At 28.7% G+C, this 15687-nt stretch overlaps 2 protein-coding genes across 2 annotated transcripts; both read left to right on the forward strand.

Annotated features, from left to right (window-relative positions):
• The first annotated feature begins 5568 nt into the window (after positions 1-5568).
• LOC122583836 lies at positions 5569-9479 on the forward strand. Its single transcript, XM_043756217.1, has 3 exons — positions 5569-5774; positions 6045-6150; positions 9003-9479. Exons 1-3 carry the CDS (start codon positions 5700-5702, stop codon positions 9146-9148), a joined length of 327 nt encoding a protein of 108 aa, XP_043612152.1. The 5' UTR covers positions 5569-5699; the 3' UTR covers positions 9149-9479.
• Positions 9480-14112: 4633 nt separating this feature from the next.
• On the forward strand, positions 14113-15436 carry LOC122581477 (protein SLOW GREEN 1, chloroplastic). Its single transcript, XM_043753708.1, has one exon. It carries the CDS (start codon positions 14186-14188, stop codon positions 15200-15202), a length of 1017 nt encoding a protein of 338 aa, XP_043609643.1. The 5' UTR covers positions 14113-14185; the 3' UTR covers positions 15203-15436.
• The last annotated feature ends 251 nt before the right edge of the window (positions 15437-15687 follow it).

Genomic DNA, 15687 nt, shown 5'->3' on the forward strand with positions numbered 1-15687 from the left:
AATAGCAAAGGCAAGGAAAGGGACTGTTGATTCACTCGTTGATCAATTTGGAAAGTTTTTCCCAATTTATGGCTGGAATCTTTTTTTGATGGTCCCATCTCACTTGGGTCTGTCTCTTTAAGAAAGTGTTACAAACTTTTTGTTTATATGCTATACTACTATAGTGCGAAGGTTTCTAAAACTATGAAAAGATGTTCATGTGTAAATTTATCAGATGAAATTTGTCCATATAATTTGATACTACACTTAAAGTGGTTACTATTTTCTCTTCTGACTGCCCGAATATGTAGGAATGACAGGACTCGAACCTACGATATAAGTTCATACAATTTACTAGTGCTCAGATCCGTTTGGACGGTTAGTCTCAAGATATGTATGACCAATATCACAACTAAATAAATACGAAAGCCGAAGAAAAAACATATGAAAATTAACTTAATATAAATATTGATTCCAGTTTTTTTTTTTTTTTTCAATTTTAGTTAAATAAAAAGAGAAACAAAAAGTGTATGATCAATATCACTACTTAATCAATTTGAAAGTTAAAGAAGAAACATATGAAAATTAACTCTATATAAATATTGATTGCAGTTTACCCTTTTTTCTAACTTTAGTTAAATAAAAAGAGAAACAAAAAGTGTATGATCAATATCACAACTTAATTAATACGAAAGCTAAAGAAGAAATATATGAAAATTAACTCCATATAAATATTACAAAAGATAATATTATCAATAATATAAGAATTCAATGTTGAATAATAATGATTAAATATGAATAAAGTATATAAATCAAAAAAACGTTTTTGGTAGTCGATCGTAGTTTGTTTTTTTTTTTGCCGTAGGTTTTTTCTTAGGTTTGAGAATATGTGAGGATTTTTTCTAGGTGGTATATATATAGATAATAATAATAATAATAAAGATTTTTTATAAGATTTTTTTATTAATGGTCGGTCATTTTTATTAAATAAATATAAAAAAATAGATAATTAATAATAATGGAGTATTAGGCTAAATGAGAAAAATTTGGGGTGCCAAGTATACCCAATTCTTTTTTTTAGTTATATTATAGATTATTTATTACAGTAGTAATATTGTAACTAGAAACTAGAATAAGAATAGTCATGTAACAACTAACAAAAGCATAATCTCGTTTTTTTATAAAGGTTTTTTCTTAAATTACTAGAAACACTCTTGACTTCCAACATTTTTTTGACATCAGTCATTTTTCATCTCAATGTTTGTTTTCCATCATTGTTCATCCCAAGTTTATATTATATAATAATTATGGGCTTAATTATATTCATTTGTCTATAATACGTTATAAAAATTGTGTAAGTATATTGAATTATACATTTATTTTACATATGTAAAATACCCAATTTACTCATATAATTTCTATCATATTTAGTTAAAATATTGTTTTAATAACTATTATAACACATACTTTTTATATTTTACTTATTAAAATCCTACACATCATAAAAAGACAAATAAACCTTTTCATAAAATAAAATACATATAAAAATAATTATACCCATAAAATAAAATATACATAAAGTCCGAGAAGAATCTAGTATAGTTTATTTTTAGATTTAGATTGTATTATATTGTTTTTATCACCTTACTCGTAGTTTTTATTTATACATCATATATTTTGTCGTCCAAAAAAATATATATATATAATAACTTTTTCATTGGATTTTCCTTGTTTTTCTTAAAGAGATAATGTTAAATTATCTTATTTTCTCAATTGACCAAAACGTCGTCTAGTGTCAGGGATATAAAATATGTACTCCCCACATTACACAAATGGTTATGTTACTAGCATAGTACTCGCGTCTTGCAGCGGATATCATAGTACAAATTTGTATGTGAACAGTGTGTGAAATCATGTAAAAGAGCCGTTATGTATGTAAAAGAGAATTTTGATGACTATCATGTTTTAGACTAGATTTAGGGTTGTTTTTTTATAGGATGGTAGTTTAAATATTTTCTCTAATGTAACTTTCAACATAAGAACTATTTCTTTATTATAATACGGATATTTTTAAAAATCTTTAGGTATCCTTATCATTGAAGTATATCATTAATAGAGGATTTATAGGTAAATATCTTTCGTCAAGGATATGTTTTTAGAATATTTATAATACTTTTTGTTGTTTGTTTATATAGAATATAAAATAAAATATATGAGGATGTGTGGTAATGTGAAATACGTAAGTATATTAGTATTATTAGAAGTAAAATTAAAGATTTTAAGAACTTATAAGATCTGATGTGAAAATTAACGTGAAAGCTTAAGATCTCTAAGGATTTATTTACCTTTAAAGATAATCTAATATTATCACCCGTGAAAAGTTCAAAATTAATTATTGAAACCAATCCAATCGGTAGATTGTCGAAACTCTTGTTTTCTTGCAATGTAACCTAAGGCCTTCTTATTAATAAGGCCATTTTTAAAATCTATTATTCACATTTTCCTTACTATCAATCCAAGAATTACCCTTAGCATTAAGACCACTTTCTCACCTATTTTTCTCCTCTTCCTCACCATTTTTTATTCTATTTTATTTTAACCCAAAATATTAATAAAACTATTACTTACTTAAAACTAAAACTTCATAATATGTGAAAATAATAAATATACTTACTTAATTTTACATTTGTAAATTTCAAAACTTTAAATTAAAACTAATTATAAATATGTTAATATTTTTAAGGGCTAACTTAAAAGTTATTCAATTTTTTACATAACTTCAAATTTGCAGGGACCGAAAATGGACAAATCAAAATTGTTGTCTTCCCCGCCTGCTCAAAATATATACATGGACAAATCAAAATTGTTGTCTTCCCCGCCTGCTCAATACATATGCATATACTGCGTATGTATACACAAAATTTTTTTTAAAAAAAGCTTTTTTTTTATTTGAACTCATGAAACACGCTCATCGGCCCCCACATGCTCTTTGTCCATCTAGTTCTTAAATCCGAAGCAGGATGTTTTCGACGAGCATAAACACGCCCCTAGCATTAACGTCGACAAGGAAGAGCTCAAGGACGAGCTAGTTCAACCCTTACTCCAAGCGGCCTAAATGGTCAAAAATGTTGATTTTTTTCAAAAGGTTTTAGATTTAAACATTAAGTTAAAGACTCATCTTCTTAGCATGATTAACTTAAATTTATTTTTTTTATAAGTTTTAAAAAAGTAAAAACTTTAAATTCTTAAAAAGTTATTGTAGTTGTTAAATTTAAGTTTTTTTGCAATTGAGACCGTCGAGTTACTTGGAAGGGTCCAGCAAATTATGCATAGTAATATGTCATGATGTCACGGTCGATGAATGTAGTTTTTAAACGTTTTAGTTTTGCTTTACAAAATGAAGTTGCAGCACAACTTCTTACCCGTTTACCTTTTATTTATATGTAAATTACTATATTTATCAATTGTGAAACATGAAGTGAATCTCCTCATTATCCTTCTCTAATAAATAGGTAAATTTCATTTTTAATCTAACATCTGTAGTTACTAACAAAATCTCCATATTTGTTTGAAACTTTCGATTATTGTTATGTTTCCTTGCTTCATTTGGACATGGAATCACGGATAAACAACTACGAGTAAAAAGGTTAAATTTATTTATTATCATTTTGAGCGGCAATTTAAATAGTTAAGTTTACATGTAGCTTTCTAGTTTTTACTTTTTACTGACTTTGTGAGTAGCAACGTGGGCCCATGTTCACATGGGTTTGAGCCACGTAGGAAACTCAGCTTACCTAAAAATCTTTCTAACCCATTTTAACCAATGAGATTCATCTTTTCACGTGGGAAATGGGACCCACGACCTTCTCCCATAATACTATATCTGTCTAACATATTCGATTATAATATAGTATAACATTAAAAAAATATTTTAATCTCCATTATGGATGTTTGTCGGTTTATTATTTTTATTTTTAATGAGTGGAAAAGAATAGTAATCCATGTGCTTTACTCTAAATTTTGTGTCTATTTGCTTTTTTAATAAGCATCCCTCGGACAATAATATATAAAAAATGATAAATCTTTCTAACCAAATAGCCTAATAATTTTTCTAATACTTTAAGAAGGTGACATGTGATATCCACTAATTTTCTTTCATAATCTTGCCTCATTTTTTCACATATCATCATTTCATAGTTAAGAGAATTATTAAGCTATTTAGTTAAAAGGATTAATCATTTCCATATATATATATATATATATATATATATATATATATATATATATATATATATTAAAAAGCTTGAAAACCATCACTCGAAACCATATGTAATGTATGATTAATATAAAACAAAGTACCGTAATACTTCATCTGTTTCATTTTAATTTTCTTATTTTAACTGGTAAAATTTTTTTCTTTCGACTTTGATCGTAAATATCTTTATTTGTGTTATACATTAGTTGATAAAAGTTATATCAATGAAAAGTACATTTAAAACTCAATCAATTCATATATGTTATATCAAGTATTATATAACACAAACAAAAATATTTATAGTCAAAGTTGAAAGGGAAAAACTAAAAAAAATAAAACTATGACACTTAATATAGGACATAGAAGTATTATGAATTAAGAGTAAGTTTGGTTTCAGATTTGTAAATCATTATGAATTAAGCTTCGAGTAGAATGAAAAATGAAGTTTTAAACCAATTAATTCGGTTTAGAATATATCTAGCTAGATAGATAGATTTGATATCACTTTACACTCTCAAATTAAGCCATTGCTTCGTTATCACCCATCACTCGAAACCATATGAATGTAATCACTTAGTTACCTATACATACATATATTCTATAGTCAATTATTGGAGGGAGTTACGGTTTTCCTGTTCAATTTGTTTATAAAGACGATTTTTTAATTTAAATATACGTGATTGGATTTAAGTATTTGGAACTTGTTATGGAACCAATCCTCGTCATCTCCAAATATATCCTAAAAAGATTTATATATGTAATAAAATCTCTTGTAAACATTAAGAATCTAGCTAGTTAGTGATCTTTATAATGGAATATATCCTAAGTTCGTAGGAATTAAAAATTACTTTCAAGAGATAAAAAAAAAAAGAATATAATATTAAAGCTTGCATTGTCTACGTAAATAAGTAAAGGGATAAGTATCTTGAAATGTAACAAATTTTGAACGAATATATATAGTATGAAATAACTAAAGTTGTGTGTATTGTATGTAAACAACTCGAAAATAATATTTATTGTATGTAAGAAAACATACGTGGCAACCATATAAAGGTGTCAGTTGTCTGATTTTAATTGGTTAAATATATTTTCTTACATACAATAAACATTTTTTAAAGTTGTTTACATACAATACACAAAACTTTAGTTATTTCCTACTATAGACATTTATCTAAAATTTGTTACATTCCAGGATACTTATCCCATAAATAAAACTAGTTAATTAAGTGCCTTAAGATGAAAATAAAGAAATATCCATATTTGGATTTTTTGATCGATTCTCTATATATATTGGATGACGGATCGCATAATATACAATAAAGGTTAGCCCCGTATATATATATGAACAAGTCAAATTATCTAGTCACACTACACCATTCTTCTTATTTATTTTCTTCAAGGACTGCCCAGAAAAACCTCCACCCCCCCTCTCTCTCTCTCTCTCTTTTTCTCATTTTTTCTATACATGGTGTACAAATTTGCTAAGAAATCAAAAGAGGACATAAAGATGGCTGATTCTTCTGCTTCTTACATTCACATGGTAACCTTTTTCTTCTTTTCTTTTACCTATGCAACAAATGTTTATATATATATGTCATATATATAAAGACATGACATATTAATATATCATGCGAGCTACCTTGCATAAAACATATAAACGGATAATTTTTTTCTTCTACTCGAGTTATTTGTGAATGGAAAGTCTTTCGACTCAAATGTACACAATTTAACCAGAGTATTGCGCTAAAATTAACCTTCTAAATGTTAATAAGTTATTATACATATATATACATAATTTTGGTTTATGCAGGTGCACCATCTAATAGAAGAGTGTTTAATATTCAATATGAGCAAAGAAGAATGCATGGAATCCCTTTCTAAGCATGCAAACATCATGCCGGCTATCACTTCAACCGGTACATATACTCAATTAATCTCCCATCACTTTTAATATCTTCTCAACTAATTTCATGTAAGTTAATTAAACAGCCTTAAATAGTTAACTTTATAATTAATTTAAATGTAATTATATTCTTATGAGTTTGCAACAATTAATCATACTTATAATCCTCAAATATATACTCCGTAATACACTATTGTAATAATTGTAATAATTGTAATAATTATGATTGTTGATGGTTTCAAGTTTCAATCTTAATTACTTCTTATGCGGAGTTTTAAATATTAGCTAGTGGGACTATATAAAATGAGTATTAATACTTTACTTGTAAATTAGAATAATCTACAAGTAATTGTTTATGGGATAAAGTATAATTAACTTTACAGATTGCATCAATTGCCTATAAAATTAAAACTAATTGTTGTTTGTTGTTTTCTTATTAGAGTGATAATAATTGTGTTGATAATCATATAATATATATTAGGGTGTCCATATTGTCATTCTTCAACAACGCCAATTCTTTAAAGTTGAATATAATAAGAATTACAAAATGAATTGCTTATTGCTTTACTATTACTACTATAATTATATGATAGTACTATTATATCTTAAAAATATATAAGTGACTTCACTAAATTAATTAACACACGTATTTACCCATTATTTTGAAAGAAAATAAAAAAGACACTTGAAGTTGTCAAGCTGCACTTTTAACTAATTAAAGAATTGAAGGAAATAAAACTTGTTCATACATATTGCTTAAAAATGGAAGTACGGTCGTTTTTGTTGTTATATAGCTTTATCTATATCTATATAGTACATTTTTTTCTTTTAACAATAGTCTATCATTTTCCTACTTTAAAATTATACGTATCTCAAAAATGAAACTTAAGATTCTCAAAAACCCTTTATTAATCAACATTCACAAATAAACATTCACAAATATAAAAAGTAATACAAAGTGTATTCACCCAGAGATCGAAGTACAACCGCAAAACATCCAACAAGAAGGATAAAAAAGCAAACATACAATTATCTACTATAAACGAAGAAAATCTTGTTTGAGATCCATAGGCATGATATGACCCGGCCCAACCATTTCGAACAACAGTGAATTTATGCAGGATTTAATGTTTCTAAAGACTACTTGTTGGTTTTTCATGCTCTCCAAAGACACCAAATACACTATAAATTTTAATAAATAACGGATAGAGTCAAAACAAATTAAACAAATGAGAATTTACACCGATCCCCAACAATATACTATACACACACAAATTTTAGGCCCGCCGGACAACTTTTACATGCACTTCAATGAATGGTTATTTTTGTTTGGCTCACGTGAGGGGAATTTTCGTCTTTTTATAGAGTTAAATGTAAAAAATGTCCTTGTAGTTTATCGTTTTTGCATTTTTCGTCCTCGCCGTTAACAATTTCAGGAAAAAATTTCAAAAAAAAACAACAAACAAACAAAAATTACCGTACCAATTTAATCCAAACAAAACAAAAACCTATATACCTACATTTGAGAATATGCTCAATCACTTTTAAATGCAAACATGTACATACAATATTTTAAATACCGGTAGTATACCCGTAATACCGGTATCGGAAGGTGCCCCGCTACAACTATTTTCGATATTTTCGGTATTACTGTTCTGGTACTTCCGGTATTCACATTTTTTATTTTTTGAATTTTTTTAAAAATTATTTTTACAATACTTTAATGTTATTTTTTGTAATTTGTGAACTTTCTTGTAATTTGTTATAAAGTACCTATTTGTTTTTTTTTTTTTTGAGTGAATCCTAATTATATTTTGACTATTTTCATTATATTGTAGTAAGTTTTATAACACGTTTTAAAAAATAAAATAAATTAAATTAGTTGTATAAGTCGGTATTAAATTAGATCCTCATATGTAGGTGTATATATAGGTTTTTGATTTGAGTTTGTTTTGATTTTTGATTAAATTTTTGTTTGGAAGTTTGTTAAATTTAAGGATGAAAAATGCAAAAATGACAAACCATAAGGACGAATTTTGCACTTAACCATAGGAACAAATGGGTAAAAAGACATATATGCCCCTCACGTGCCTTGCACGTGAGGGGGTTAACGGATCCAAGGACGAAATGCAAACCACATGGACGATTTTAGCCAAAAATTAACGGCGAGGATGTAAAGTGCTTATTCGAAAAACCACAGGGACGAAAAGTACTTTGGCCTTTTTGTTTGTTGTTTTTAAAAATAAAAAAAAACATTTATGTATTGCTGCTAACACTTATTTTTCACTACTATTTTTAAGGCAATAAAACTAAGTAAACCTTTAAAATGGGAACCCATCATTTTATAATGTTACACGCTATTCGCGTTTTATATGTATACTACTAAAGTTTTTCATAAATTACAAAAGATACACTACTATTTGTTTTTTCAAAGGTAAAAACCACACATTTTTTTTTAATCTCAGCTCTTTTTGTATAGTACTGAAAGGCAGAGATTTGGTACTTCTACTTCCACCTAAATATCATTTGCACAAATCGTCTCCCGTGACTCATGAGACTAGCTTTTCTCAACCTGTTAGTTAATTAATAGGCTGTTACCTAGCTAATATATGCCATACCGCTAGCTAGGCCAAAATATGTACCCCTTCGGTTCATGCATATTATTATATTAACAATACGCTTATCCGAGCATAAATAATTAAAAAGCATATATATAGTTTTGTTATGTGAGGAAAATTTGGACAACTAAACCTCACTAACAGAATTGGCTGACAAAATGTTGTGAACGATTACGTTTTATTTTCTTTGCTAATTAATTAATTAATGAACATACATGCATGTTTTATATGTCTATGTTTATTCTAGTGTGGAATGAGCTTGAAAAGGTGAATAAAGACTTCTTTGAGACATACAACCACACGAGAAGGGATCATCATCATCAAACACAATCGATTTCATCGTCGTCGTCGTCCTCTTCTTGTTTATCATCATCATCATCATCATCACCATAGAGAAAGTTGAAGTCAGGATTTCATATATATTGAAGGATTAAATGATCATGAGGATATGATTGAGGAGAAAAAAAAATGGAAAAAGCCGTGTTAAATTAACCTTTTGGATAAAAGTTTATGTAAAAGATTGTGTTAGATGTTAGATGTTTTGAATAACGTGATTGTATCTATATATTTAGAGTACGGGCAATGTCGTGGTTTTGTTTGAAAACTAACATTAATTAATTATATACTGTTAGGTATATATATATTGCATCGATTGTTCCATATTAATGTACGTTAGATGTATATATTGGTCTGTTAGTTTAACTCGTTGATAAGTTTTGGTTTATGAGTTTTGTTAATAACAGCCGTTAGGGCTGTCAGTATTAATTAATTTGATGCATTAAAATTTGTACTTTGTCTTGTGAAAATTCAGAGTGCGGTTATTGATATATAAGGTATTATTTCTTATGCATTTAATAAGTTGTTAATGACAATCTTTAGGGCTGTCATTATCATTTTTCTTTATTTAATTATCTTCATGTTTTAGGTTTGACATTTTAGAATGACAGCTATACGAGGCTTTTCAGATAAAATGTTTGTCCGTATTTTTATCTCGCATATTGCGCGAAAGAATAATTTAGTATCGTCCGTAATTAATTAGGCTCGGAACAAATAAGAAATAAGCACTTATTTTTGAACTAGATGCATGAGTATATATTTTTTTAAAGAAGTGATTCTTGTACAATATATATTAATTAATTTACCACATATATGTTTTAATGGTTTGTACATTATGTTTTAACAGTTATACTGTGTGGTAGATTTATTAATATTTGTGGTAAGAAAATCATTTTCCTATTTTAGAGTGCCTAATCCTATATACACTATCATAACATTTTCAAATGATATTAACGGTTATATATGAAGGTGAAGATATAGATATCGTATTTGTACCCTACATTTTTTCTCTTTTGTTTCACATATATATATATATATATGGTAACACTCCAGTGAGAACACTTTTAAAATAAGAATGGTGACAACACTTAAAAACATCATTTTGATGCATTAAAAGTCCATAAAACTAACATAGTGCTTAACTAATTATCATTATTTAAGTATTTAACAACACATTGATCCGTCAAAATCGAAAAAACCACGTTTTTTGTTTTGTGCATCTATCTTGGATGCATATTCATCAAAATGATGCATCCAACAAAAAACGTGATTTTTTCGATTTTGACGGATCAATGTGTTGTTAAACACTTAAATAATGATAATTAGTTAAGCATTATGTCAGTTTAATGGACTTTTAATGCATCAAAATATAGTTTTTAAGTGTTCTCATTTTAATTCCATTCTCATTTGATAGTCAATATATATATATATATATATATATATATATATATATATATATAAAAGACAAAAAGAACAAGAGTAGAGGGTAATCCAAGGTTTATGGGCATTAGGACGCGTGGTGTTTGCGTGGCAGTCATTACCCTTTTGCTCCATGACTGATTACTCACGTGTCACTTCCTTCCAATCTTTCACTATTTGTCCGATAGGCTGGTTTTTTCTATTGTAGTTAATTATGCATCTTGATTAACTTGTGTGTATTTTAGATTGTTTGACGAGTTTATATGTGTTATTGTGTTAATATATAATTAAGGTCTACTTGATTTATTATGAGATGGAATGAAAATCTAAAGTGTTTGATTAATGCTATTCAAATGATCATGAATTGGATAACAAACATCTATACTGGACCTAAATATTTTGGAAAAATTGCAAGTACGTCTGTTTTGCTTGCGAATCGCATGGCGGGTTTGAGATTGATTGGTGATCTGTGAAAACTAAAATAAACTTGTTTTAAGATTATTTTTAGGTAGCTAGCTATGTTATTCTCTAAACTAATATGTTATATGAAAACAGCTTTCTAGTTTAAATTAATGATTTGTATCATTTAGTGTTGATTTATTTATATCTCATACAGAGTATAAGTTTAATTTGCACATATCGACTCCACATTTCTAAGATTTAATTAATTGTGCGTCATTTTATTGCCAAGTTATTGTCGAGATTCAATAAAAGGACACTATGTCCCGTCACAGTGCCTTGGCTGATTTTATGTTTTTTCCACACACGTATAATTAGACCTATCCAGTATATACATTAACCTGATATTCGACTCATGAGACTTATCCCGCTCACAAACCATTTTACCACTTCGAAATGTTCTTCTCTAAACCTGTAATTATGATATGGTATATTTATTTTGTATTGCATATATTAGGTAGTGAAATGTTACAATTGGTTTATAACCGGCCTATACGAATACCATATAGATCATTTTGTCCCCGGCACTAAGGTGTCTATGATGTCGCAGACATTCTTTTCGGGTGGCGAAACCACATCATTCCGTATTATTCATAAACAGCGGCATTGCGAGTCTTTAGCTCAACTGCACCTTTACTTTAATATTTTGTAACTGTGTTTTTTATACATTGAACACATTACATATAATTGTATATTTTCTTAGTTTCATTTCCTAAATTGGGTTACACTGGTTTCCCAACTTTACTACGATATGTGGTACCAGCTTGGTGTTTCAAACTTTCAAATAAATAATTTGGATGTAGCCCATTATGCCCATTGGTTTCTTGGAAAAGTGATTTCATCCAAGTCCATTTCATGTTAGGCCCACACCAATTTTCTTTTGTAAGGTTGGCCCATTTTGCCAGTCTTTTCTTGCTAAAGGATCGCCCAATCCAAGTTGATAAAAGTATGAGACTAATTTTTTAAGTCGACGACAAAACACCGCAAATTAGACTTTTAGTTCATCAAAGAGGGTTAAAACATGATTTCCTACATCTTTTACTCTTGTCATAGTATGATAGTAAGCATAAGCTAAAAAAATATATGAAAAGTGATGTGTAATCTCTATATTTATCGCATTTCGTTCTGGTTTTCAAACACAAGTTAATCATTAGTTTTTGTGCACTTTTTTCCTTTTAGGTTTCCAACCAATATATCAGAAGTTTTTCATATTGTTATGTACCGCTATTTAGTTTTTATCACACTTTTCTCCCTTGGACTTTTTAACTAATATATTGAAAACTTCATTTTTTTTCCATTAGATTATTGGTTTATTGCACATATAAACATATGTATTCGTTTCTATAAACTTTTGAAACATTGTGGTATTGACTTTAGACAAATATCTATTTCATATACCCATATTATTTTAGTAATACATTGTCAATAACAAAAACTAATCACCTTAAATGAAACCACGCAATGCACAGAAGGAAAATAATGTGATTTTTTCCTTTAATTAAATATATATCTAAATAAATCTATTTAATGGCATAATAATCTGTGATTAGACAAATATATCTAAATAATGTGATTTTTTTCTTGTAATATATGTATGGTGGTAATAAGTATAACAACTTTCAAAAAAAAAGAGAGAGAGAGAGGGAAAAAAAAAATGTTGAGAGTGGGATTCAAACCCACGCCCTTTCAGAACACACCCTTAATGTGCCGCCCTAGACCAACTCGGCCATCTCAACTTTATCAAATTTTTTACAAAACAATTATATTAATATGAACTCTTTTTCGAGTTATAAATGAAACTAAAAACCGTTAATTAAAAGTGCATCTTGTGAGAATACTTTGTACAATTAGAAACAACGACTTTTAAAACTAGGACATAAAATAATCAAATAGTCAAGTACAAACAACTATATATACAAAAGCCTAAAAAAGGGTTTTCTCCAGTGTTCGGCCTTTTTACCCAAAACCAAAATGGAACACTCTCTCATTATACTTTTTTTATACTAAAATTCATCGGGCTAAAACATTAATTAATTAAACAAAAAATATTACTCGTAAAATACTAGCTTATAAATTGCGTAACACGCAAGATTTGTTAGTTTTTTTTCATTAAAAAACTATTAATATTTGAAAATTATTAACATCTAAATAGATATTTGCATACTTTTGAATAACAGTTATAATACCATATTCATTGTCAAGCGAAATTGACAAATCATGTTTTCAATCATAAAACTAAATTATATACATGAAATATTAAAGAGATATCATTATTAACACTAAGTTGTAGTTATTCCTCTACTCTTATCAAATGTACTAAATGTGTTATTTTAATTCATGTATTTAAACAATCACATCAAAAAAACCATTTAATATAAAGTTTTTTGAAAAATATTTTAGTGTCGTTGAAACAAAACGTTATTAAAGAAAATAAAATGTATTTAAAATTTCTCGTAACAATATAACATTTTTAATGTTTTATTATAATTACACACTAAAAAGTAAACAAAAAATAAATAAATAAATGATAAAACTAAATTCTTTACTAAAAGGTAATTAGTGAAGTAAATGGTATATGTTATCAACAAATATATAAGCATATAGTAAATTAATCAAAAAGTATCATATTAAATTACTTTGTATACATGAAAATATAATATATATACTAAATAAATATATTTTTTTATACTAAAATTCATCGGCTCAAACATTTACTCATTAAAGTTATTGAGTGGTATTTAATTAAGACATTTACTAAACTAAATTAAATAAAAGTAAATTGTAATAAATAAAGTATGATGACTAAAAATGTTCTTGACTAATTTTTGGGTTGATGATGTCATCAAGAAAATCTAATGATGGAAAATAAAACATCACGCCCTCTCAGAACACACCCTTAATGTGCTGCCTTAGACCAACTCGGCCATCTCAACTTTGTCGGTTTTTTACAAAACAATTGTATTAATATAAACTCTTTTTCGAGTTATAAATGAAATCAAAAGCCGTTTACTTAAAAAGTGCATCTTGTGAGAATATTTTGTAGTTAAAAACAACAACTTTTAAAACTAGAAGGACATAAACGAGTCAACTACAAACAACTATACAAAATCCTAAAAAAGGGTTTATAACATCAAAGCATATTCTTTCTCTCTTCCTCTCACACCATTTTATCACTTTCACCAGGGTTTAGTTTAGCCTCTCCCCAAAAAAACCAAAATGGAACTCTCTCTCACTAAAATCACCTCTCCTTTCACCAAAACGACATCGTTTCCTTCCTTCACCCACACTGCTAACCCCATCTCAAAATCAATCACTTTCCCCAAAACGACATCGTTTCGATCCTTACCCAAAATAAAATCATCCATTTATAATAACCACACCATTTCACCAACCCCCAAAACCTTAAACCCTAATTTACCATCTTTCATCAAAACCACGTTCATCACCGGCGTCACCGTCGCCGCCGTGATCCTCTCACGTTTTCCGACCAAACCCTCAATTGCCGTCGCAGCTCCTCCACCACCACCCACCGTCGAAGTAACCGAGGAAGAAAAAACACACGAAAAGACATTGGAAGAACAGCTGGACAAACACCCAGATGACAAAAATGTCTTGAAATCCTTAATGGAAGTCAAGATTAAAATAGGTAAAGTACAAGAAGCAATAGGTATTTTAAATCAGTTAATTAACTTAGAACCCGAAGATAGCGAATGGCAATTGTTGAAATATCATTTACATTCTTATAGTGGGGACCATGATTCCGCAAAATCCGGATTTGAACAGATTTTAGAAAAAGACCCTTTTCGTGTCGAGGCGTATCACGGGTTAGTAATGGCGGCGTCTGCAAGCGAGTCGCTTGACGCGCTGAAAGACATCGAAAAAAGGGTTTTAGAAGGGATGGAAATGTGTAAAAAATCGAAAAAGAAAGACGATGTTAGGGATTTTAAGTTATTGTTAGCGCAAATTCGGGTTATTCAAGGGGAATATGACGAGGCGTTAAAGATTTACGAGGAGTTGAGTAAGGAAGAGGCGAGGGATTTTAGGCCGTATTTATGTCAAGGGATAATTTATACGTTGTTAGGGAAAAACGATGAGGCGGAAAAGATGTTTGGAAAGTATAGGAGGCTTGTGCCGAAAGGACATCCTTATACGAGATATTTTGATGAGAATATGGTTGCTACGAAAGTTTTTGCGCAAAAAGTGGAGAACGAGCGGGCGTTTTCCAAGAGTTGAGAGAGTTTGATGGGGGCGGAAATCGTGTATAGCAAAGGTTATGGTTTATTACTCTGCTTTGCTTTTTATGTTTATGGAGATCATTGTTAAATTTATTTGTTAAGTAGTTTTAAATTGTTATCTTCGTTTCGGTATTGTGATGGTATAATCTGAGTAAGGGTTAGATTTTTGGTTGGATTTTGTTTAAGCTTTTGGTTTTTTATGTTGGAATTAGGAAGTTGTTGCTTATGTTAATTAGATGTTGTTTGTATTGCTATTTGTGACTACCATGAGACGAGTCTGATGCACTTCTTAGTAAAAAAAAAGTAACATGCGTCACTTTTAAAATCGTTCCTACAGTTTATAGCATGACGAGACATTTCCCGTGGAACCTTACCCTGTTACTATGTGTACTTGTTATTGTGACTTGAGGTGCAAGTGTTGCAAAAGCAAATTGGAAAACATAGTGTATGCAACAAGAGTTTTTGGCTAACTGAGCTGATTTT

The sequence above is a fragment of the Erigeron canadensis genome, chromosome 9 (genome assembly GCF_010389155.1).
Source record: "Erigeron canadensis isolate Cc75 chromosome 9, C_canadensis_v1, whole genome shotgun sequence".
In the NCBI taxonomy this organism is placed as follows: Eukaryota; Viridiplantae; Streptophyta; class Magnoliopsida; order Asterales; family Asteraceae; genus Erigeron; species Erigeron canadensis.